The 24979-nt window shown below is 46.2% G+C and overlaps 1 protein-coding gene across 4 annotated transcripts in view; it reads right to left on the reverse strand.

The window, feature by feature from the left end:
* Positions 1–24979, reverse strand: part of CCDC88C (coiled-coil domain containing 88C) — a 172320-nt gene that overhangs the window by 23278 nt on the left and 124063 nt on the right. For all 4 annotated transcript variants that reach the window (XR_003757430.1, XM_029058882.1, XM_029058881.1 and 1 more), the window contains exons 14-23: positions 22634–22771; positions 20082–21152; positions 18667–18794; positions 17897–18038; positions 16441–16614; positions 13879–14040; positions 12950–13227; positions 9760–9903; positions 7177–7363; positions 6683–6828 (exon numbers count right to left, since the gene is read on the reverse strand). Coding sequence is in view for 3 of the 4 variants with exons in the window: in XM_029058882.1 (XP_028914715.1) it covers positions 6683–6828; positions 7177–7363; positions 9760–9903; positions 12950–13227; positions 13879–14040; positions 16441–16614; positions 17897–18038; positions 18667–18794; positions 20082–21152; positions 22634–22771 (2570 nt within the window). In the remaining variant the exon portion in view is untranslated. The remainder of the gene's footprint in view (positions 1–6682; positions 6829–7176; positions 7364–9759; positions 9904–12949; positions 13228–13878; positions 14041–16440; positions 16615–17896; positions 18039–18666; positions 18795–20081; positions 21153–22633; positions 22772–24979) is intronic.

Here is a 24979-nt window from a genome sequence, read left to right on the forward strand (position 1 = left end):
CAATCTTTTTGGAAGATATAGGGAGCCACATTGAAAATCATCTTCTATTTAGGCAATTATGACAAATGTGTCCTTTTCTGCTACAATGGGGGAAAATTCACTACTAAAATCAGGATACCAAGTAGATGTGCCCTAAAACCCAGATACTAATCCCTACGACAATTATAATTTGTAAGTAACAGGAACAATGGCAGTAGGAGAAAGCACTGAAAACACAAAAAGATGTCAATCAAGGTCCCCACCTTCACATTCATTTCTCCTTCTAGTGCCTAAAGAATAAGGTCGGCCAATGGAGAAACACCTTCCCCAAGTCCCTAGACTATGTTGCTTCAAGGGGCAATTAAAATGCATTTACAGAACTGAACGCCCCGCAGACTTGTTCATGTGCAGGCAAACTGCTCTCCAGTCCTTGCCACACCTAAAGCCAACCTCCACCTCCCATTAATCTCTAAACTAAGGCCAGGTCTATGCTAGGTCAGTAGGGAACTGACTGTAGACACGCCCCTCCCCCTCCACCCCCCAACCCCTCTTCAAAGGGATTCAAAGGTGACAGGGAGATAATTGTGCTCTAAGAGGGCCTTGAACAAAGCTAAATTCCCCCCAACCCCACCCATGAGCACTGTCTCCTGCAAAGGCAGACTCTGAAAAGAGGAAGGCAGAAAGAAACTGAGTGAAATAATAATAATAATTATTCATTCATTCATTCAATAGTATTTATTGAGCGCTTACTATGTGCAGAGCACTGTGCAGAGCGTTTGGGATGAACAAGTTGGCAACAGATAGAGACAGTCCCTGCCGTTTGACGGGCTTACAGTCTAATCCGGGGAGATGGACAGACAAGAACAATGGCAATAAATAGAGTCAAGGGGAAGAACATCTCGTAAAAACAATGGCAACTAAATAGAATCAAGGCGATGTACAATTCATTAACAAAATAAATAGGGCAATGGAAATATATACAGTTGAGCGGACGAGTACAGTGCTGTGGGGAAGGGAAAGGAGAGGTGGAGGAGCAGAGGGAAAAGGGGAAAAAGAGGGTTTAGCTGCGGAGAGGTAAAGCGGGGGTGGCAGAGGGAGTAGAGGGAGAAGAGGAGCTCAGTCTGGGAAGGCCTCTCGGAGGAGGTGAGTTTTAAGTAGGGTTTTGAAGAGGGAAAGAGAATCAGTTTGGCGGAGGTGAGGAGGGAGGGCGTTCCGGGACCGCGGGAGGACGTGGCCCAGGGGTCGACGGCGGGATAGGCGAGACCTAGGGACGGTGAGGAGGTGGGCGGCAGAGGAGCGGAGCGTGCGGGGTGGGTGGTAGAAAGAGAAAAGGGAGGAGAGGTAGGAAGGGGCAAGGTGATGTAGAGCCTTGAAGCCTAGAGTGAGGAGTTTTTGTTTGGAGCGGAGGTTGATAGGCAACCACTGGAGTTGTTTAAGAAGGGGAGTGACGTGCCCAGATCGTTTCTGCAGGAAGATGAGCCGGGCAGCGGAGTGAAGAATAGACTGGAGCGGGGCGAGAGAGGAGGAAGGGAGGTCAGAGAGAAGGCTGACACAGTAGTCTAGCCGGGATATAACGAGAGCCGTAGCAGTAAGGTAGCCGTTTGGGTGGAGAGGAAAGGGCGGATCTTGGCGATATTGTATAGGTGAAACCGGCAGGTCTTGGTAACGGATAGGATGTGTGGGGTGAACGAGAGAGACGAGTCAAGGAATAATAGTGGTATTTGTTAAGCACTTATTGTGTGCCAGGCACTGTACTAAGCGCTGTGATAGATACAGCAAATCGAGTTGGACACAGTCCCTGTCCCACGTGGGGCTCCCAGTCTCGATCCCCATTTTACAGATGAGGTAACTGAGGCACAGGCAAGTGAAATGACTTGTCCAAGGTCACAGAGCAGTGGTAGAGCCAGGATTAGAACCCCTGACCTTCTGACTTCCAGGCCCATGCTCCATCCCTAAGCCATGAGTGAAAGAGCAAGAAGGGGGAGATATATATATATATATATATATACATTTGATTTTTTTTCACTGTAAAATGTACACTGGACTGAAATTGCGTGGATTGTGGGTTCATGGTGGGCCAGGAGGGGGTGGGGAGGATTAGGGGTCTAGGAAGGCAGAAGTCTGGTTAGGGGCAGGAGTTGGGGGAGAGAGGCCTGTCAAAACACTGGGGCTTAAGGCTGGTGGGGGAAGGTAGTGCTGGTGAGGGGGAGGGAACAGGGGACCCTGAGGACCCAGGCAGAGGGAAAACCAGCAGGGGATCAGGCAAGATAGAGAAGAGAGAAACTGGCACAGGGGCTAGCAGGGTGCCAAGCTTGGGACCAAAGGGGCCTGAGAGCAGGGAGTTGGCAGAACCCCAGCTGGAAGAGAGGTGGGGTGGCATGGAGAGTGGGCTGGAGCACCTGGGCCTTGGACCTGGGTCACCTGACAAAGTCTTTCAGCCCTGTTCCCTTGGGATGTGCTTTTTCATAACTTCTTGTAAATCCAAGAGACCTCATGTGGAACAAAAGCTTAAGGACAGAAGAAAGGTCATGGCTAGGCCAGAACCGCAGTCCACCCACCCCAGTACCCTGCCTCAGATAGTGGTAGCAAAGAAAGGAGCTTGGAAGCCCAGGCTTGCTAGCAGGCTGATGAGGCAGTAGATGGGAGAATTTGAAGATGTTTGTCTCCAAAGCAATGGCACTGGCATGTACTGCCAGGAGGTCCAGGGTCAGCTCGCCATCTGCCTTACTCCCCACCACCTCTTGCCCCCTAGCTCTCTGCCAACTCCCTCACTCCACTGCCCTCCTAGACTCAAGCCCAGCACCAGCCCAACTCCTGGCTTCTCCCACCTGCTGGGACCCTCTGCTTGTTTTTCTTTGCCAGCGCCTCAGATCTCTAGATTTCATGGAGCCTCACCCGTCCCCGAGTCCACATCTTTGGAGAACATGATATAGAATAGGGATTGGCCTGTCATGGACATTAGAATCTGACTGGGACCAAGCTTGTGCTTCCAATACATGAGCCCTTGCTTTTAGTCCAAACTCTGCGCTCTTCACTGGCATGTGGGAGTATAGCATCCCAGATTACACCTCCACAGGATGCTCCGCTTTGGACTATGGGGCTGGTGGTTTATTCCCTTCCAATCTGCTTGAGCTAATCCTGCATTTGTTCCTGTGGGAAGACTCCTTCTAAGAGAATGATGATTATGGCATTTATTAAGCACTTACTATGGGTAAATAAAAGATAATCAAATCAGACAGTCCCCATATACACATGGAGTTTACGGTCTAAAATGGAGGGAGAAAAACTATTTTAGCCCCATTTTATAGATGAGAAAACTGAGACATAAAAAGCTCAAGTGATTTGCCCAAGGTCACAAGGCAGGGAAGTTGCGTAGCAGGACTAAAACCCAGGTCTTCTAAACTCCCAATGCCGATCTCTTTCCTCTGTCACACTACCTCTCCAAGGGTCTGTGGATAACACTTCCTTCATTGCTACCTTTCTGGGCCTCTCTTTCCACAGAAATTTAATAGAGGCAGCAGAAAGGAATGGCAAAACCATAGTCTTTTGGGTCAGATGTGCTTGGTTTACCCAGTCATATGGCCGACAGGACAACACAGAGAATGTGAATGCTTCAGAAAGTCTTCAAATCTGGAAACACTCCCTCAGCCTGTAGGACCCAAAGGCACGGCTTTTATACAGCTCTTGCACATACATAACTAATGCTCCTGATGAACTAGAAATTGGGGAATTAAAGAAAGGATTTGTGGGAGCGACCGCCTTATGCCTGGCCCACTGCTAAGTCTGCTGTTCTAAGCCCATGGTGTGTTAATGAAATGGCATTTCTGACTACTTGACAAGCCCAGGATCAGACATTTGGTAATTGCCAGCAATGCAATTTGTCTTGGCACACAGATATAAGCTATGATTTCCAGAAACATAGAATTAATCACTGAGTGAGAACACGAATCCATCAAGTCAGAGCCAAAAGGAAACTACTTCAAAGCCCGGGGACAGAACCGGGCTTGCTGGTTCTCTAATTCTTCCTCCACCTAAAGTAGCCCAGTCCTATTTCAGCCCCCAGGCTCCCTCCATCTTGCTGACCCCATCATCACTCTCCCTGGGAGGCACCCAGTTGTGTAATGGATAGAGCACAGGCCTGGGAGTCAGACGGTCATGGGTTCTTATCCTGGCTCTTCTGTGTTACTCTGGGCAAGTCAATTCACCTCTCTGTGCTTCAATTACCTCATCTGTAAAATGAGTATTGAGACTCTGAGCCCCACATGGGACAGGGACTGCGTCCAACCCGATTTGCTTGTATCCACCCCAGTACTTAGTATAGTGACTGGCACATAGTAAGCGCTTAACAAATGCCATTATAATTATTATTACAAAATAGCTATTTGGAACTCTGCAACTCCAGACTGGTCCTTCCCTGCATCACAGCAACCCTTAATAGCTGGGGAGACATGCTCACATCTCGCTAAAAAAAACCTTTTCTAGACTCCACTGTTCCTCCCAGTCGATCCATCAGTTTAATATTTCCTTCTGCCTCCGGGTCATCTCTACATGGATGTCTCACCGGCACCTCAAGCTCAACATGTCCAAAACTGAACTCGTCTTTCCTCCCAAAGCCTCTCCCCTCCCTAAATTTCCCATTACGGTTGACAACCCACCATCCTCCCCATCCCACAAGCTTGTACCTTTGACAGTATCCTCGACGACTTCTATTCTGTCCCTCATCAAATCCTATAGGTTTTTCTTCCAGCATGCCTAGGATCCACCAGGATCCATGCCCAAGTTCAAATCACACCCACTTAAACTACTGTGTCGGCCTCCTCACTGGTCTCCCTGCTGTCAGCCTCTCCCCTCTCCAGTCCATGCTTCATTTTGCTGCTTGTAACATTCTCCTACTGTCATTCAGCATATGTCTCTCAACTCCTCAAAACCTAAAATGGTTTCCCACCCATTCATCTCTTTATTAAGAAGAGCTACTGACCATTAGCTTTAAGTCATTCAATTTATTTCCCCCACCCTCTACTTATTCACCCTTTTCTCCCACTACACCCCAGATCCTACTCTGTTCCTTTTAAGCTAATCTACTCACTGTGCCTACTTCCTCTCTACCACTTTCCGAATGCCCTTTTCATTGTCTGGAACTCTTTTCCCTCTCCAAATTCACTCAGCCACAGCTCTTCTCCCTCTTCAGAGCCCTTTTTCCAATCTGTATATTAGACTGTAAGCTCCTTGAGGGCAAGGATCATGCCTACAAATGCTCCCAAGCACATGGTATGGTAAGGGCTCAATACTTACTATTGATTGAATGCTCTAGATTGTAAGCTTGTTGAGGGCAGGGAACTTTCCCTAAGGCTTAGGAACATGCTCTGCATACAGTAAATGCTCAATAAACACCACTGATCGATTGATTGGAAAGTGAGGTTGCAGGATAAAAAGGGTGGCTCAGTCCCAACCAACGAACCCTTTGCTGGACTCTTCCCCTAACAGCCCAACGAACCCTTTGCTGGCCTCTTCCCCTAACAGCTGGATCTCCACTCTATCTGCTCCAACCTCTCCCTTGTTGTGAAGAGTGAGCAGTTTCCTGGTTCAGTAAGGGAAGAAATACAACAGCCCAGAATGGCCTGGCCCCCTTCTCTGCCTACGTGCTGATGCCACAGACAGCTCTCTCTCTCTCTCTCTATTTTATGGTATTTGTTAAGTGTTATGTACCAGGCACTGTTCCAGGTGCTGGGATAAATACAAGCTAATCAAGTTGGACACAGTCCATGTCCCATATGAGGCTTAGTCTTAATCCCCATTTTAGAGATGAGGTGACTGAGGAGCAAAGAAGTGAACGTCACAGAGGAGACAAGTGGCAGAGCTAGGAATAGAACCCAGCTCCTTCTGACTCTCAGGCCCGTGCTCTATCCGTTAGGCAATACTGCTTAGTGTAAAGAGCACAGGCTTGGGAGTCAGAGGTCATGGGTTCTAATCCCGCTCCACCACTTGTCAGCTCTGTGGCTTTGGGAAAGTCACTTAACTTCTCTGTGCCTCAGATACCTCATCTGTAAAATGGGGATTAAGACTGTGAGCCCCATGTACGCCAATCTGATAACCTTGTACCTACTCAGTGCTTAGAACAGTGCTTGGCACATAGTAAGCACTTAGCAAATACCATTATTATTATTAATAATAAACCATGAGCTACAGGCCTCATCCTCAGGAGTGCGCAAGGCCTTTAGGATAGAGTCCTTGGGCTAGGGGTAGTCTGGGGGCACTGCAGCTTGTGTGGTCCAGCTCCTCTTCATGCATTACACCCCTTCCACCCATTACTGTGAGGAGAGTTCCTGATGGGCTATTTGGCAGAGGCCTGAGGGCCAGTAGTGTGCTGTTTTGCTGCTCTGGCCCCGGCACTTTTCTGGGGCATTTCCCTGAACTATGGGACTGAAGATGGGGTCTAGGCCACCACCAGAGAGGGGATGGGCATGACCCCAGGAGGGGTGAGGCACATGCACCCTTGGAAAGGGTATGGGAGCGAGGGAAGGAAAAGAGACCTGAGAAAGGTATGCAAAACCAGCAGCCTTATCCCAAACATGAAATTTGGGCATTCCACTCCAGCCCGGGGTCCAGGGAGGGTCCTGCCTCTGGGCGTGAGAAACACCGGCCCATCAGATTCATCCTCCCTTCTCCGGAGCTCAGCAAGCAAACCTCTCCCCTCCCCACGTACATGTACTGTTTCTGCTCCTCGTGGAACTGCTCCTTGTTCTCCATATTCTGCTCCAGAAGCATTTGGTTTTGCTGGCTCAGCATCTGGATCTGGCTCAGAAGGTGGTGGTTCTCTTCCTCCAGGTTCCCCTTGAGGCGAGCAAGGAGCTAGGACCGACCAAGCAGTTGGCTATGTTATTCTGGCCCAGTTTCTGACATGTAGGTTTAGCCCACACCGGTACCAACCTCCCTTAGGTCCTTATGATAGAACTGTGGTCTGGTGGCCGACACACATGAGACACTGCCTTCCTCTTGGTTCCCCCAGATGCCACCTTCCACAACCAGACTGGAGCTAGCCATAACCACACCTCCCAACTTCTGACCCCACCTCAGGGAGGCCCAACCCCCCCAACGCCCACGCCAGTCTCTGTACCCACCTCAGGGAGACCATCCCCTCCGGCCTCCTGTCCCATCATATAGCCAGAAAAATTGGGATGGCCATTAAGTGGGCCTTACCTCACAGTGATTGTCCAGTTTGGTCATGGAGAGGTCCATGCTTTGGTTTTGCTCTTTCAGCTCATCGAAACGAGCCTGCCAGCGGTTCAGCTCCAGCTGCGAGTTGTTTAGGGAGGTTTTCAGGTCCTTGGTGTGGGAGTGGAGCTCGTCATACTCTCCCTTCAGTTGGACGTGCAGGAAGTTCACTCTGCAAGCAGAACAGTGGCAAAGCGAGCAGGCTAAGATGGCTCAGAAGAGATCTGATGAATTATTCCCTCCAAGTCACATCACACTGTGCTATTACCTAACAAGCCCATGTGAAAAGCTTTAAGCCCCTTTGAAAGTGGGGTAGTAAAACCTAATAGAACCACATTCCTCGCAAACTAAAACCACTCTATGAAGAAGTTTCCCACTGGCTCAGGCAACTCAGCAATTTAACGTCAAACATCCCGCTGGACAGAATTCCTCTCACCTCCATTTAGTCCATAATAATAATGTTGGTATTTGTTAAGTGCTTACTGTGTGCCCAGCACTGGGCCAGATACAAGGTAATCAGGTTGTCCCACATAGGGCTTCATCCCCATTTACAGATGAGAGAACTGAGGCACAGAGAAGTTAAGTGACTTGCCCAAGGTCACCCAGCTGAGTATCCTTTTCTTAATTGGAACCTATGGGGTTCCTGGCAGCAAGAAAATCAGGCCCCTGAGGCCTAGAGACTATTCTGAATTGTTCAGGGAGAAATATAATGATTTACACTTCAAGAGAAAGTAAAATAATAACAATGATGGTATTCATTGAGTGGTTACTATGTGTCAAACACTTCTAAGCGTTGGGTAGATACTAGTTAAAGAGTTTGAAAATGGACCCTGTCCCACATGAGCCTCATGGTCTAGGTAGGACTGTACTAAGCATTTGTTTGCACATGATTTATTTCTCAGTCTCCTATGAATCAACTCCTTACCGTGGCAGTAGAGTTAGATTAGGATATTTTGGACACATAATCAGGAGGTCTAATTCTCTGGAGAAGAAACTAATTCTGGTGTGGCTTAGTGGAAAGAAACCAGACCTGGGAGTCAGAGGTTGTGGGTCCTAATCCCAGCTCCGCCACTTAGCTGTGTGACTGTGGGCAAGTCACTTAACGTCTCTGTGCCTCAGTTACTTCATCTGTAAAATGGGCATTAAGACTGTGAGCCCCACATGGGCCAACCTGATTATGCTGCATCTACCCCAGTGCTTACAACGCTGAGAAGCAGCGTGGCTCAGTGGAAAGAGCACGGGCTTTGGAGTCAGGGCTCATGAGTTCGAATCCCAGCTCTGCCACTTGTCGGCTGTGTGACTGTGGGCAAGTCACTTAACTTCTCGGTGCCTCAGTTCCCTCATCTGTAAAATGGGGATGAAGACTGTGAGCCCCACGTGGGACAACCTGATTCCCCTGTGTCTACCCCAGCGCTTAGAACAGTGCTCGGCACATAGTAAGCGCTTAATAAATACCAACATTATTATTACAACAGTGCTTGGCACATAGTAAGCACTAAATACCATTATTATTATTATGAAAAGCCCAGGGTAAACATGGAAGAGGCAGACCAACAGCTAGATGGATATAGACCCTAACAACAATAGCGGAAGAACCATTAGAAAGGTTGTAGGTTACGGCAGAGGACAGGACTTTCTGGAGAAAGTATATCCATGGAGCCGGTATTAATGAGCAATGACTTGATGGCAGTTAATAATAATAATAATAATTTCTCAGTCCTGGCCATTGGCTGACAAGAGGAAAAGCAGTTTTCAGAACTGCTTGTTGGGAGGAAGGTAGCTTCCTCTGAGGGTTGAAATGATCACTGACCATGGGGCAAGGGCCAATTTCTCTCTAATTTACACAACCCCCATGGAGCTTTCTGAACACTACAAATTTAATAACTATGATTTTTGTTAAGCGCTTACTATGTGCCAACCACTCTACTAAGTTCTGGGGAAAATACAAAATACTCATGTCCCACATGGGGCTCACAGTCTAAGTAGGAGGGAGAACAGGTACTGAAACTCCATTTTTCAGATGAGGGAACTGAGATACAGACTGCCCAAAGTCACACAGCAGACAAGTGCTGGAGCTGGGATTACAACCCAGGTCCTCTGACTCCCAGACCGGAGCTCTATGCACTAGGTCTCACTGCTTCTTTAATCTCATATATCTCAAATAATCTAAATATCTCATCAATATCACCCAACCCACACACTCCTCATTTTGTCATTCAAGCTGAACTATATATGAAAGGATAAAATTGAAGGCTGGAAATTACGTTCAATCAACAGCCACTGAAGATATTGTTACCTTTCCCAGCGGTCACACAAACCTTTGTAAATGCCCCAAAACAGATTAACAGTAAATTGGTTCATAAAAGCTCAGTCAGATTTTTAAAATATGGCCACTGGAAGCTACCCATCTAGTCTGAATTGCAGTCTCTAATTAGATTTGAAAACAAACAAAAAAAAGTCCTAGTTCTGATGCTACTTAAACATTGGATCAGAGCCATAGCACACACTTTGTCCAGGGGGATTTCTCCATTTACCCCCATGTCCAGAATTCATTATAAAGAGCCAAACCTGTCTAATTCATCCCGCAGTTTCTGGTTTTCGCCAGTAGCAATTGCATTGGTTCTCTTTTCTTGCTGCAAGGCCTCTCTCTCGGTCTTCAAAACAGTTTCCAGTTCTTCCAATTCGGACTTATGTTTCATAACATTGTTGTGCCTGAATGAAAGAAATAAGTAAACATTGAGTTCTTTCTGTCATTTCTCTTTGCCTTTTCCCTGTATGGTAGATTCCATCCTGGAAAAGAAAACGTCTTATGCAAAAACAGGGGATTCCATCAGATATACTTTTTCAACTTTACCTCGATTTCTGGGATAAGGGGGTGATGAAGGCAATAAAGAATAGGCAGTGATTGCTCAGGAAAACACAATGATTTGGATGCATAAACTGGCATGGGACTTCAAGTGCCAGCACCAGGGATAACCAGGGGGCTCCATGAAATGAAGCCTGCTGCTCCTCAGGAAGAGGAAAGTTAAAAGGCAGGTTGTCCCCTACTGGGGCTCCTATGGCAGATGGTGGGAAACTCTGAAACAGCTGCCCTCAGTGGAAGGTTTCGGGTTGGAGGATGGGTCACACATCCTTTTGCTATCTAAGAAAGCTGTTGTGGACTGAGAGTGTGTTTTTAAATCCTCTCCCCTACCTCCAAATATCCACATGCTGTCTCTTCCCTCAGGGACGAAACACACAGGGACTGGACAACTGGGGGAGATCAGACACAGTCCCTGACCTACAAGAGGTTCATAATCTATCTTGTTCCCATTTTGCAGAAGAGGAAACTGAGGCCTCGGGAGGTTATGTGACTTCCCTAACGTCACATATCAGGCCAGTGCCAGAAATGGGACTAGGACCTAAGACTCCTGACTTCCAGTCCCATGCTCTTTCCACTAGACCAGGCTGTCTTTTTCAATTTTAATCCCAGTTCTGCCACTTGTCTGCTGTGTGACCCAAGGAAAGTCACTTAACTTTTCTGTGGTACAGTTTCTCATCTGTCAAATAGTAATAATAACAGCTGCCTTGTCTTACCAGAAAGAGATGTAAGAATGAGATAAGCAGTGGAAAAGCACTTTGGAAACACCATAGAATGCAAGTTACCTGCAGTGAAAGCAATACCACCATCAATCACTTGTATCTATTGAGCATTTACTGTGGGTAGAGTTCTGAGCACTGAGGAGACTATAGTAGAGTAAACATACATGATCCCCTATGCTCAAGAACCTTAGTCTGTAAGCTTGTTGTGGGTAGGGAATGTAACTGCTTATTGTTATATTGTACTCTCCCAAGTGCTTAGTACACTACTCTGCACACAGAAAGCACTCAATAGATACGATTGAATGAATCACAGAAACCAGTGTCTAACCACCCTCATCTCTAGAAAAGTTTTCTTTGAGCCTAACCAAAATCCTTTAATATTGTGGCATAAGGACAATTTCCCCTGCTCTGCCTTTAGGAAAGATGGGGTGGCCACAGATGGTCCCGCATCTCACCCCAACTGCCAAAAATGTTCCAGCAGGGACCCCGAGTTCACAATGAAAGAGGATCGACACATTGGCCAGCTGTACACTCAGAGCCGCAGACTGGAGATTTTTCTGTAAGTTGCTGGCCTCTCGCCGGGAAACACTAATGACCAGTGCCCACTGGGACAACAGGACAGTGGTGAAAACTGGATAAATAGCCTCTGTGCAGCGCAGCGTGATTATCGGAGGCTAAACCTGCAGGCTGGACCAGATCCATCAGTCCAGGAAAGACATGGTAAGCAAGGATGGGGTCTAGGCCATCACCAATACTTCATTTAGCAAACATCAAGGCAGCTGGCCTGTCAAACATCACTAATTGTTGGGGTTTTTTTTGTCCTTATGCATCGAACTCCAGCTACCAAACTCCTCTTCTCCAGCAGATGTCCCCATGTCAGCAGCGGCCACACACTCAGAGCTGGAAGTTTCCCTTTGCTCTAGAAAGTTGGGAGTTTCCAAGGAGGCAAAGAACAGTGACCAGGCAGAGGGAAGGCGGGGGTGGGGTGTGTGTATGTGTGTGTGGGGAAATGTGTGTGCCCTCCCAAAATTTAGTACAGTGTTTTGCACAGAGGTGTTCAACAGATATTATTCAAGGTGCTAGAACCCTACGGAATAGATGTGTAAAAAATTAGAACATGGTGATGTGTGTGTGTGTGTGTGTGTGTGTTTGTGTTTTTAATGATATTTGTTGAGAACTTGCTATGTGCTAGGTACTATACTAAGCCCTGGGATAGAAACAAGCTAATCAGGTTGGAAAGAGACTCTGTCCCACATAAGGCTTCCAATCTTACCCCATTTTATGGATGAGGTAACTGAGGCAAAGAGAAAAGTGACTTGCCCAAGGTCTGACATCAGGTAAGTGGGGGACCCAGCATTAAAACCCAGCTCCTTCTGACTCCCTGGCCTCTTCTCTATCCCTGGTCCATGCTAGGTGGAGGAAGGGAATCAATCAATCAATGGTATTTATTGAGCACTTACTAGACACAAAGCACTGTATTAATCTCTTGGAAGAGTACAGAACAGCAGGTTACAGAGCAGACATACAGATTAGAGGAGGGAATGATGGGGCAAAGGAGGGAGTGTAATCAGAGAAACTAAATGGAGTGAGCTCACAGGGTATTTTACATTTGGCAGCACGCAGGAAGGAATGACAATTTCTGGTGTCAGAGGAAGCCTATAGGGTGGGGACACGAAACAGCCACAGCTCCAAAGACCAGACCCACTTCCTACCAAAAGGGAACTTACACATCAAGGCTGGTATGCTGATCTAGATACACACAGCTGGCCTACTGCAAGGGAATTGCCTGCTGTGTGTCCTTGAGCAAATCACTCAATTTCTGTTTCTCTCTTACTTCATCTGTAAAATGGGCATTAGACTCTCCTCCCTGCGAGTTAGACTGTGTGTCCAACCTGATTCTCTTGAATCTACCTCAGCATATAGTATAGTAAAGTGTTTAACAAGTACCTCTCCCCTGCCAAAAAAAGGGGGGACACCAATTGGCAGTAAGACAGCCTCACGATCTCTTCGGATGGAATGCCTCAGACATAACTCTTAACGATTAAAAAAAGAAGGGAAAGTACTTTCACACATTCTGCAAGTTTTAGTGTTTTTGTCCTTCCCCGCAGAGATGAAATGAAGTGAGAAGTCAAATCACACATCCTAAAATCCATACCTCTCCTCCTAAAATCCATACCTTTCCCCCAATTCCTTGTGTTCCAATTCCAGATTTTTGTGCAGGGTCTTCAGGCAGCTGTGCTGGTTTATCAGCCTCTCATATTCAGAGGACTGTCGTTCGTGCAATGCACCGAGGTGCTGGTGATCCTGAAGCAGGGACTCATAGGCTGCCTTCATCTGCTCCTTTTGCTTCAGTATACTCTCATTCTCATTCTCCTTAGCCGTCTGCTGGTTCTGGAGCAGAGTGTTTTGAGCCATAAGAGAAGCACTCTGAGAGCTCAGGGTTGAATTCTCCACCTGGTGTTTGAGAATAAGAAAATTCCCTTTATACTTTGCATGTGTCTAAGGACTCACATTCACAGTTGCTCTGGGAAGGAGTCGAGAATTCCCATGCCCATGCTAGTTTGCCCATGGTTGTTGCTTATCACAAGCCAGATACAGGTATATTGAAGGCACAGTGTCTTGGAATCACTGTTACTTCAGAAAGGAGGCACAAGCCAGGGGAGGCTGAGGAGAGTTTTGCCAGAATCAGCTGTTTGGTTTGGGGAATTTGTGGGGGTAGGGAGGGGAGGCTAAGAGAGGTCCAGTTTGAGCTCTGGGTTCAAATTCTGGTTCTCTCACTGAACCAGTGGGAGCCCTGCAAGTCATCTCGCTGCCACCTCCTTTTCCCATTTCTGTGGCCATTTTCTGGGATGCTGCTTTCCTGGTTAACTTTCCACTCTCCTGTTTGAACCAATTCCTTAACTCTTTTGTGTGTCTTGTTTCTTTTCACAATGGCGAATGTTTAACTCTATCCAAATTAAGACACTCAAATCTCTCTCTCTCTCTCTCTCTCTCTCTCTCTCTCTCTCATGAGCATATGCGCGCACACACATGAAAAACATTTTCCATTCTCCAAAAATCTGAAGCTAAGACTTCTGGCTCCCAAGCAGGTGCAGGTGTGCTGACCTGGAGGCTGGCTGTCTGGGTCTGCAGTGCTGTGTTATGTTCTTGGAGGAAGGCGCTCTGCTTCTGGAGTGTCAGGATCTGACTGTTGAAGGACACATTCTGGGTTTCCAAATGCTTGAGCTGCTCCTTAAGCAGCTGTTTCTCTGCATGCAGGGCAGCATTCTAGAGGGGGAGAGTTCCAAGCAGAGAAAGCATCAAATAGCAGTTAGATTCCTAAAAACCCTACCAAAGCAGCATGGCCTAATGGATGAAGCACAGGCCTGTGAGTCAGAAAAACTGGGTTCTAATCCTGGATCCACATTTTTTAAAATGGTATTTGTTAAGTGCATACTATGTTCTAGGCACTGTACTAAGCACTGGGGTAGATATGGGTTAAATCAGGTTGGACACAGTCCATATCCCACATAGGACTCACAGTGTCAAACCCCATTTTACAGATGCACAGAGAAATTAAGTGACTTGCCCAAAGTAAGTAACGGAGCCACTTGACTGCCGTGTGACCTAATAAGTGCTTAACAAATATCATTAGTAATTAAAAAAATAATAAGACCACTCGCCAAAAGGAACTTCGGCATGATTAACTTTTTAACAGCAAATACTTTGTAGGCCTGGCCCAGAGCAAGTCTATGCTTCTTAGAGGATGATTTTCCTGAGTTTTTCCTCTCTTCAGAAGAGGAAGCAATTCATCTTAGAAATGGTTCAAGGAACTTAATCTAGGGATTTATGAAAACAAAGAAGGCCATTTACAGAAAAATGGGGCTTCAGAATCCATGCCCCACCCTTTTGGGTAGCCAAAGGCAAATAGGCTAAATCCTCTCTCCCATTTTCCCTTGGACACCTGGGTTTGGTTTCTGTGGAGCATATTCAATCCTTGCATCCTGGAGAGGGGAGGGTGGTGACAGCCTTCAGTGCTAGCAGACTCCTCTCCAACTTGCTCCCTTTATCCTCCCAAATCAACCTTCCCTCTTGCTTCTCCTGTCTCCCTCCTTTCACTGACATAATTCCACCAGCCTGGAACTCTCTCCCTACCCAACATGTGACAGACTATATCACCTTCAAAGCCCTCCTAAAATTCCACCTCTTTTGTCAATTTACTTCCAAATTTTCTTCCAAAACTTTACCCCATTTATTATTCCCACAATGAAGGTCAAATCAATCTATCAGCCCCCCATCTTACACTTATGAAAAGCATTGTGTCCTGGTGGAAAGAGCTCAGGTAAGGGATTCCCAGTTCCGCTATGTACCATTCTCCGACCTTGAGCAAATCATTTCACTTCTCTGAGCTTCAATTTCCTCATCTGCAAAATATGGATTCAAAACCTGTTCTCCTGCCTGCTTGGACAATGAGCCAGCCCCATGTGGGACTTGATTGTATGCTACACTATCCCAACCCTTACCATAGTGCTTGGCACATAGTAAGCGCTTAACAAATGCGACAATTATTATGAAATAGGTGTATATGTAAGATTGATTGTAGAATCGATTTATTCTGATGACTCCATTTGCAATTTTTTTTGGGTCTGTCTCCCCTGTTACACTGTAATCTCCTTATGTATAGGATGTGTCTTGTTTCTGTTGTATTTTCTCAAGTACTTAATACACTGCACTCTGTAGGAGTTCAATAAATACCATCACTTCTGCTGCTGCTACTACTAATTCAACAGAAACATGGCGTAGTGGAAGGATCACGGGGCCGGGGGTCAGGTCATGGGTTCTAATCCACCGCCACTTGTCTGCTGTGTGACCTTGGGAAAGTCACTTCATTTCTCTGGGCCTCAGTTATCTCATCTATAAGATGGGGATTGAGACTGTGAGCCCCTCATGGGACAGGGACTGTAACTCAATTTGTTTGTATCCACCCCAGTGCTTAGTACAGTGCCTGGCACATAGTAAGCACTTAAATACCATCATTATCATTATTAGAGGAACTAGATCCTGAGAGCTCCTATATTTTGTTAAGAATGAGGAAGGGATTGCCAATGGGATACATCTTACCAGTCAAAAACAATTCCACCAAGTACCAGATGATGGGAAGTGGAGAGCCTCCAAGGAGTGTCAGGTGTGGTAAAAAAGTTGGAGAAGCAGGTGTTGGGGGTGTGCAGAGTAAGGTTGGGAAAATGATATGGGTCAAGTGAAGGAGCACAGAAGGACAGGGATTAGAGCTGGAATCTGAGGGCAGTGGGGAAGCAGCTGAGCTGGGGAGAGCAGTACAAAGCCCGGCCAGTCTTTTGGGGCCCTTAACAAGTGCTAAGTCCATAGCAGCGGGCCCTCTTTCAGGGCTGTTAGCTGGGAAAAATGGGGACACCCGGGGTCTCATTTGAGCAATTCTAAAAACAGAATTTAATCAACCATCACAGGCAGCAAAATGTGGTACTTATGCTCGCTAGCTCCAAGGCTGCATCCATGAGCCTCACCCCAATTAAGGAGTCAAGGACCCCGTGGTTGCCTTTGGATTCAGAGCTCACTACCGGCTCAGGGAAGTAGATGGATTGAGGTCTTTCATGACCACACAAATTTAAGGCAGTCTATGATTCAGAAGTCCCTGAAAACCAACAGACTTACATTCCGTTCCAGCTCTATTGCTCTGTCTTTCACTTTCAGCAGCTCCAGTGTTGCTTCTCTCTGTCCCGGGGTCCAGTTCTCTTTTACCTGGTCAGGAGATAACCCCTTTTCCGAGTTCTGCAAGAGTCTCCCTTCCTCCTGAGTCCGTTTGAGAATTTCATAGTTCTCCTTCGCCTGGAAGGTTCAGAAACCAAAACAAAGTTTGAATCGTGACTTGCAGCACGGGGTTCTGAACTCTGAAAACTTGCTGAGAAGCAGTGTGGCCTAGTGGAAAAAGCACATGTCTGGGTGTCAGAGGACCTGGGTTCTAATCCCAGCTCCATTACTCACCTGCTGTGTGACCTCAGTCAAGTCACTTAACTTCTCTATGTCTGTTTCCTTATCTGTAAAATGGGGACTCAATACCTCTCTCCCCAATCAAGACTGAGCTCTGTTTGGGGTAGGACTATGTCCAACATGATTATCTTTTATCATTCCTAGTGCTTAGAACAATGCTTGAAATTTAGTAAGAACATAACTAATACCACAATTATCATTATCATCATTACCCTGTGGTAGTGAATCTAGAGAATCCAGGTCACAGGAGACAGCAGGAATCTTTACTGCCCCGGGGTTGGATGAAGGGATGGATGGATGTTGCCTTGTAGTGGCCAAAAACACAAAGTATCATTCACAGTGTTCAATTTACCTCTTTTCTTCCTCTCCCATCAATAAAGTTACACATACATCATCAGCTAGTCTATCACCTCTAATACTGGGGAAGCAGAAAACTGAGTGGCCCTCTCCACTGGATATATGTGTGTGGGGCTATGCACACATTTCTGACTTTGCCTTGATTCTCTAAGAGACCAAAGAAGAGATGATCAAAAACAGTTTGTTCATCTCACCGGATCATTAGGAAAATGGCCCCTGCCACCGAAAGGTACTGGGGAAGCAGTACCTTTAGTGGAAAGAACACAGGCCTGGGAGTCAGAGGACCCCTGGGTTCTAATCTTATCTAATCCAACATTTGTCTGCTATGTGACTTTAAGCAAGTCACTTAATTTCTCCATGCCTCAGCTTCCTCACCTGTAAAATACGATTAAATCCTATTCCCTCCTACTTCGATTATGAGCCCCATGTGGACAAGGACTGAGTCCAACCTGATTATCTTTTGTCTACCCCAGCACTTACTACAGTGCTTGGCACATAGTAAATGCTTAACAAGAACCATTAAAAAAACAAAACAACCCACCCCCCTCCAAATCCAGCATTTAGAAAGCCCTCCCAAGATTATAAGTGACCGCAAATCTCACCATGGAAATGATCTTGCAGATATCTTGTCTATGATGGGGAAGAGAAATGGATGGGGAAAGGTGGAGGGGAAGGAGGAGAGGACTGGCTGGATCCCACTGCTTCTAAAACAAGAAACCCAAATCTTCCACTTCCAAGCCTGGAGACAAAGCTCTGCACTTACCATTTTCAACTCATTCTGTAATTGATGATTCAAGCTCACAGTCTCTTCCACCCGAGCTTCTAAAAACACAATCTTGTCTTCCTTCATGCTTAGTGCTGATTTTAGTGAGGATTCGTTTCTGCTCTCCAGAAACTTATGTTTTCTGAAATAAGGATTCAGCTGTGTTAGATTGTGAATCAGTTGTTTCAATGGGAGAATTCTCTCCCCATTTCCCCTTTACAGCCTTCTTCCACTGGCATGTCCCTCCCTCCACTTGTTTGGTTTTCTTCACTGTGTTGAAGTATTTAACCCAGGTAAAATGAAGTTGGTGGCAGGGCCCCTGCTCATCCACTTAACTACATCAGATGATGATTGAAATGAACAGTTCATGTGGTGAGAACTCTGTGAAAATTTGTGTGTTTCTATCAACACATGACAGGCTGAATCGCCCCACTCTCTCACAATGAGATGGACTCTCTGACAGGTAGTTTTACACAGAGTAAAACACCAAATTTTATCTGTTCTGCTCTTGAAAAGATATCTGGCATGTCATGTTAGAAAAACAAAGCAGGTTGGAGGGACTAGGGTCTGTCCTCATGATCGTGGACTCAGGAAGCTTTTCTGCTGCCCTGGTTAATGACAGCCATAATCATTTCAATATTAAAAATCCAATCAACCACCAGGAAATATACTGGCAGAGCATTTTCAACAAGGCAACACCAAAATACAGCGGATGGCCCAATTTGGGGAAGGGCTTCAGAGAGCACTGTTACAGGAGTTCATTTCCTCACTTGTTATCATTACTGTTATCATCCTCCAATAGCAGTTCTTTGTCAAATCCAAACTTCTCCAGCTCCTGGCTCAGTTTGTCTAGTTCACTGGAGAGTTGTTGACTCTTTAGCTTCTCAAGGACCAAGTCCTGCAATAAGTCACAGATTAACCACATGCTGAGTGCAATTAAAATTATTTAGAACAGCAGAGACTAACCTCCTCAAAACCCTTTAAAAATACAGCAAAAATCCACACAAACACACACTCTAGCATTAGACTCCAACTCATTAACACTCCAACTCATTAACACTGTCCATTAACACTGTCCATTAACCCTGCAGGTGAAATTTAAGATGCCATTATCTCTAATTAATATTACCTCCCAAAAGCAAAGTAAACTTTCTTTTTTTTAAATGCTTTTTTAAAAGTAGTTACTATGTGCCAGACACTGTACTAAGCACAGGGATAGATACGAGCTAATCAGATTGGACACATCCATTTCCCACCTGGGGCTCACAGTCTTAATCCTCACTGTACAGATGAGGTAACTGAAGCTCACAGAAGTTAAGTGACTTGCCCAAGGTTACAAAGCAGACAAGCGGCAGAGGCAGGAATAGAACCCAAGTCCCCTGACTCCTGGGCCCAAGCTATTTCCACAGGGTCACGCTCCTTCCCAATAGTGCTTTCAAATGGTTAGCTTCTCTATCGTCTATTTTGTGCTTTATCCAGGCAAGAATAAATGGGATATTCAGCACACCACTGATCTACCGTATATCTACTTTTCTTTCTTAAACAGACATTGTTATTGAATATATAGAACACATGATTTTGTTGAACAGCAGCAAGAGCCTTCTCCCTCTAAATCTAAGTTCACTGTGGGCAGGGAACATGTCTACCAATTCTGTTGTACTGTACTCTCCTAAGCACTGAGCATAGTGCACTGCACACAGTAAGCACTCAATAAATGCTATTGATTGATCTTTTCAATTCAGTTTGGGCCTAAATCTCATTGCCTTCTTCCATCTCCTGAATGCTCCCAGCCAGCTTCATCTCCTGGAAATGGCAATCCAGTGTAAAACTACTAATCTTCCAATCATTAATCATACTAAGTGGATTTCTGGCACCTGGCCTCCTGCACCTAGCCTTTTAGCAGCTCCACCCACAACAGCATGAGACAGGAGCCTGGAGTGCCACTGGCCCACTAACCTTGGCCAAGTCACTTCAATTCTCGGTGTATCAATTCCTCACCTGTAAAATGGGGGTAAGATAGACGGTGAGTCCCAGTTGGACAGGGAATGAGACCAAGCCGATAGCCTTGCATGAATCCCTACACTTTGCACATAATAGGCACCCAATAACTCCCATCATTAGGGTCATCATCCCTGGAGGAGGCTCTCGTGAGAGAAGTGACTGAAACAGCCCTCAGCCAGCTTACCTCTCTCAGGGTGGTTAGTGTGCGTGTGTGAATGGTAACTTGCTTGACCAAGTCTTTATTGTCCTTTTCCAGCTCTTTCAGCCTGCTAGTGGAGTCCCTAAATCGAGCAATTTCTTTTTCTAGTGTTTTGTTTTCCTTCTCGGCGGTGGCCAGTTTGACCGTGTTGTCATCCAAAATGGCATCCTTGAGCTCCACCTGCTGCCAGAGTCGTTTGGCTTCCTTCTCCAGCGTCTTTTTCTCTTTCTCCAGCTGGCCCACCTCCTGCTCCAGCACTTTCTTCTCCTTCTCAAATCTTTCAAGCTGCTTGTTGGTCATCTTCAGCTCCTCAAAACTTCTCTGCAGGACCTGGTTTTCTGCTTCCAATTCCCCAAGCTCTCGCTCCAGGTCCTGAGACTTCCTGTTGCTGTTCTCCACGATTTGCTGAAGCCTCAGATTTTCCGTGCTCAGGCTCTGGTAGCTCAGCTCCAGCCTGTCTGACTTCTTGCTCAAGGTTTTCAACAGTTCCACGTTTTTCCTGAGCTCTTCCTTTTCCCTCTCAAGTTCTTTGTTTTCAGCCTCTATCTGTGCCATCTTGGTACTTGTGAAACGCATAGCCTCCACCATCTTGCGCAGCTCCAAGTTTTCTTCATCCAACTGCTTGTTTTCGTGCTCCAAGCCTTCGAGTCGGACAGAGACATTCTGCAACGTGTCTAGTGATTTCCGCAACTTCCTGTTCTCCACTTCCAGGCCCCCGTTTTCCTGCTCCAGGGCATCTACCTTCTCCGTGACTATTTTCATGGAGGTGACTTTCTTGGTCAGCTTCTCATTTTCTCGTTCTAACCGGTGAAGCTCCTTCTCTATTTCCTCGACCCGCTCCACTTTTTCTTTTGCTTGCTCAAAGTCCTTGAGCAGCTGCTTCTTTTCAAACTCCGCCTTATTGAGCTTGCTGCTTGTCTCAGTCACTGTCTCATGGAGGGCTTTGTTCTCTTTCTCGATGCCTTTCACACGAGCCTCGTTGCTGACCTGGGATCGTTCTCTCAGTGACCAAACCACTTGATTGAGGTGGTCCTTCTCTTGTTCCAGGTCTTTTATCTGGGAGAAAACACACCATAACAAGAGCGAATATCAATCAATGGCATTTATTGAGACTTTACTGTGTGCAGAGCACTATACTAAGCACTTAATGAATAATGCTGCACTCAGTGCAACTTGAAAGTCACAGGTGAGCCAGAATCACAAAAGTTTGGACCTGGTTTACCAACCCGCAGGAGCAGATCTGGCATCCTGAGTTTGAGGCCTGAGGCCACAGAGCCAGGACCTCCCTTGGCTATCAGGCCTCTGGGGGCTACAGGAGGCATCCTGCTGTCCAGGCAAGGCCCCTCCTCCCTCCAGAGCATGGCTAGTGGAAGGTGGAGCGAAGCCTGCTTTCCCAAAATTTGGGATGCGGTAGCAGTTGGTAAATCAGGAATGTTTGCTTGGAGCAGTGAGGTACCCATGCTCTGGCCCTCCAAAGACACCCAATTCTCCTAAAACCTAGGGTTGCGCTCTTGCAAGACCTTGCATTAAGGAAAACTCTGGCTGATGAATGGCCCTGTGCCAATGCCATGTGCACACAGGTGGTTTTTGCCCATAACGTGGCGAGCTGAGCACAAACAGGCCTAGGTAGTGGGAGAATATTCCCTATATCATTTATTAGGGCACATGTTAAGCACTTATTATGTGTCAAGCGCTGTTCTAAGCCCTGGGATAGATACAAGTTAATTGGGTCAGATGTAGTCCCTGCCCTATATGGGGTGCACAGCCTAAGTGAGAAGGAGAACAGGCAGTGAATCCCCATTTAACAGATGAGGAAACTGAGGCGCTGGGATGATGTTTCCGGCTCAGAGTTACATAGCAAGTAATTGGCAGAGTCAGGATTAGAACCCAGGTCCTCTTACACCCAGGCCCATGTTCTTTCCAACTTCCCTTATTGCCCTTTTTTTTTTTTAAAAAAAAAAATGACATTGTTAAGTACTGACCACATGCCAGGCACTGTACTAAGTGCTGGTGTAAATATAAGCTAATCAGTCTATGGATACAGTCTATGACCTACATGGGGCTCACAGTTTTAGCTCCATTTTGCGGAAGAGGTAACTGAGGCACAGAGAAGTTAAGTGACTTGCCTAAAGGCACACAGCAGACAAGTAGTGGTGGTGTTGGAATTAGAACCCAGGTCTTCTGACTCCCAGCCCTGAACTCTTACCACTAGGCCATGCTGCTTCTCAGGGAAAAACACATATTGAAAAAATAATATGGTAGAATTAAGTGTTCTGTTAAGCTGATACATTACTGTTGTTATATTTATTGTTTAGTTTCAACTTGCTTTCATGGTATTCTCATGACTTTCTTCTGTCCTATGGGCTCTCTCCCTCTATTTAGATTTTAAGTCCCTTGGGAGCTAGGAATGTACTTGATCTTATTTACCCAGGGCTTAGTAAAGTGCCTTGCACATAACAAGTGCAGAATCAATGTGAGCAGTAATAGAAATAACTCCCATGTGCTTTTCAGGAGGGTGAAGGAGGTGATTCATATACCTGTCTGTCTTTATCAGCTCTCACGACCTCCATGTCACCTTGCAGGTGCTCCTTCTCTTTGATCAGTTCTTCACTTAAGGTCTCCAAATCTTGGTTGCTCTGTTTCTCCCTTTCAAGCTGGCTTTGCAACTTTTCAATCTGCACACCAAAACAAAACAAAACCCTCAGGTCAAGCATAACACTTCTTCAGCTCACCTTCTTCAATTCCTGGGGAATAATGCAACTGATGGCTGGGAGAACCTGAAAATGGGTAGTCCTTTCAGTGTGCTTTTCCTAGGGCTGGGTACAGTGACCTGCCAACGGGAGAATCTCAACAAATGCTGGTGAATGAACAGGTAGTGATGATGTTGGATTACTGGCTTTTCTGTACCGGGCTGGGACCTGAATCATAGCACTGGAGTGGCCATGGAGGCTTCCATCTCACTGTATCTCAAGGCTGGGGAAAGGGCATCAGTGGTTTCTACTTTGAATCTGAAGGACAACTACACATGTTAATTTGTTTTTCTCCCAGTAGACCCACAGTAATTAATTTGTGAGTCCTATGTGCGACTAGGACTATATACAACCCGACTACCTTGTACCTACCCCAGTGCTTAGAACAGTGCCTGACAACTAGAAAGGGCTTCACAATACCACAATTATTATTATTATTGTTATTAAGAGTTCTGTGCACTGCATACTTTTTTGCTACCATAGAGAGTATCCTAGTACTTCAATTTGAAAGCAAACCCTACTTTCTCTTAAAGCTCACCCTGACTCATCTCCTGCCCCGGCACAGTCTAGTTCAGGCACATAGTAAAGTGGTCAACAGAATGACAACACTAGAACAACTGTACAAGAACAGTACTACAACAGTAGAAAGTCTCAGTCAAAGCCACTCCGGCGCATTTAAAAAGATAAGCTTAGACCACACAGGGCACAGCTCCCTTAGGACTTGCAGATGAAAAGTGAGAGTGAAATCTGATTGTGCAGAGGTGATTTTTCATACTGGCCACTTCCCACAGGTCAAGAACTGCTCTTTGCTGATAACCTCCTCTTGTTCTTTCCACCCTGTTGCCCTGACTACCCTCCACTAACATGCCACCGTGAAACCCTTCTGCCTGAACAAAGAAGAATTGGCATCCTTTGCAGGCAAGAGCCCTATTTTCTTTAGTTTGACTCTTCCCTAGAGGTCTCCCTCTCCAGTGCTTAGAACAGTGTCCCAAACTTAGCAAAGTGCCCAGCGCTTAAAACAGTGCTCCAGTGCTTAGAACAGTGCTTGGCATATAGTAAGCGCTAAACAAATACCATTACTATTATTATTATTATTATTGTGATATAGTTAACACTTCCTATATGCCATGCACTATACAAAGCACTGGGGTTGATACAGATCAGATACAATCCCTATCCCATATAGGGTTAACAGTCTAAGTGGGAAGAACAGGTATTGGATCTCCATTTCATAGACAAGGAAACTGAGGCACAGAAAAGTGAAGTGACTTGTCCAAGGTCATACAGTAGGCTAGGGGACTTGTCCAAAGTCATACAGTAGGCTAGGGGCAGAGCAAGGATTAGAACCCAGGCCCTCTGACTCCCAGACACATGCTCTGTCCACTAGGTCACTCTGTTTTACCCGCTGGTTCCGTTCTCTAGTCTGAGACCAGGACATACTCAGAATTGGCCACAGCCCAGTGAATATATAAGAAAAAATGTTACCCATCTGTAGCCACTAATGGTCCTGGCTCAGCAAAGTTTCCAGGGTCAGTCCTGAATCCCCACCTCCAGAGGACCTCTTCAGTCTCTAGGAATTCTATCATCATGAGATTTCCCCAGCCCAGGGACATGGACAACACCTGGGCTCCGGGTAGTGCTCAGGCCAAGCCGGTACAGGCCCTGTTCATCTCTTCCTCTCCCTCACCCCTGGGCCACCCAACCCTGCAATTTTCTACATGGTGAGCACACGTGAACTGTGCCTAGGGAAGAGCTTGCACAGTCAGCTGACCAGACAATCTGAGCAGTTTCTTTTCCTAGAGAGAATGAGAGCAATGCTGGCAAACGCCCAAGTGCAACACATCTACACTGAAAGAATCCAAGCTAATGCATTCAGGGTAAGCCGGGGGTCGTCTTCAGTTGTTTAAATGACACCAGTTTCCTGGTCCCAATAGCATTTATCTGCCCGACACTTTATACCCATGGCTTGCCACGAGAAATGAGAAAAAGCTAAACTTGGTGTCTGTGACAAACTCACAGGGTGTAAGAGGTGGCAAAGAAACTCCTCTTCATGGGTTTTTCATAGTAATGAATCTACCACTAGTATTGACTAGGCGCCTCTGTGCAGAGCACTGTCCTGGGCACTTGGGAGAG

This window comes from Ornithorhynchus anatinus, chromosome 1 (genome assembly GCF_004115215.2).
Source record: "Ornithorhynchus anatinus isolate Pmale09 chromosome 1, mOrnAna1.pri.v4, whole genome shotgun sequence".
NCBI lineage: Eukaryota > Metazoa > Chordata > Mammalia > Monotremata > Ornithorhynchidae > Ornithorhynchus > Ornithorhynchus anatinus.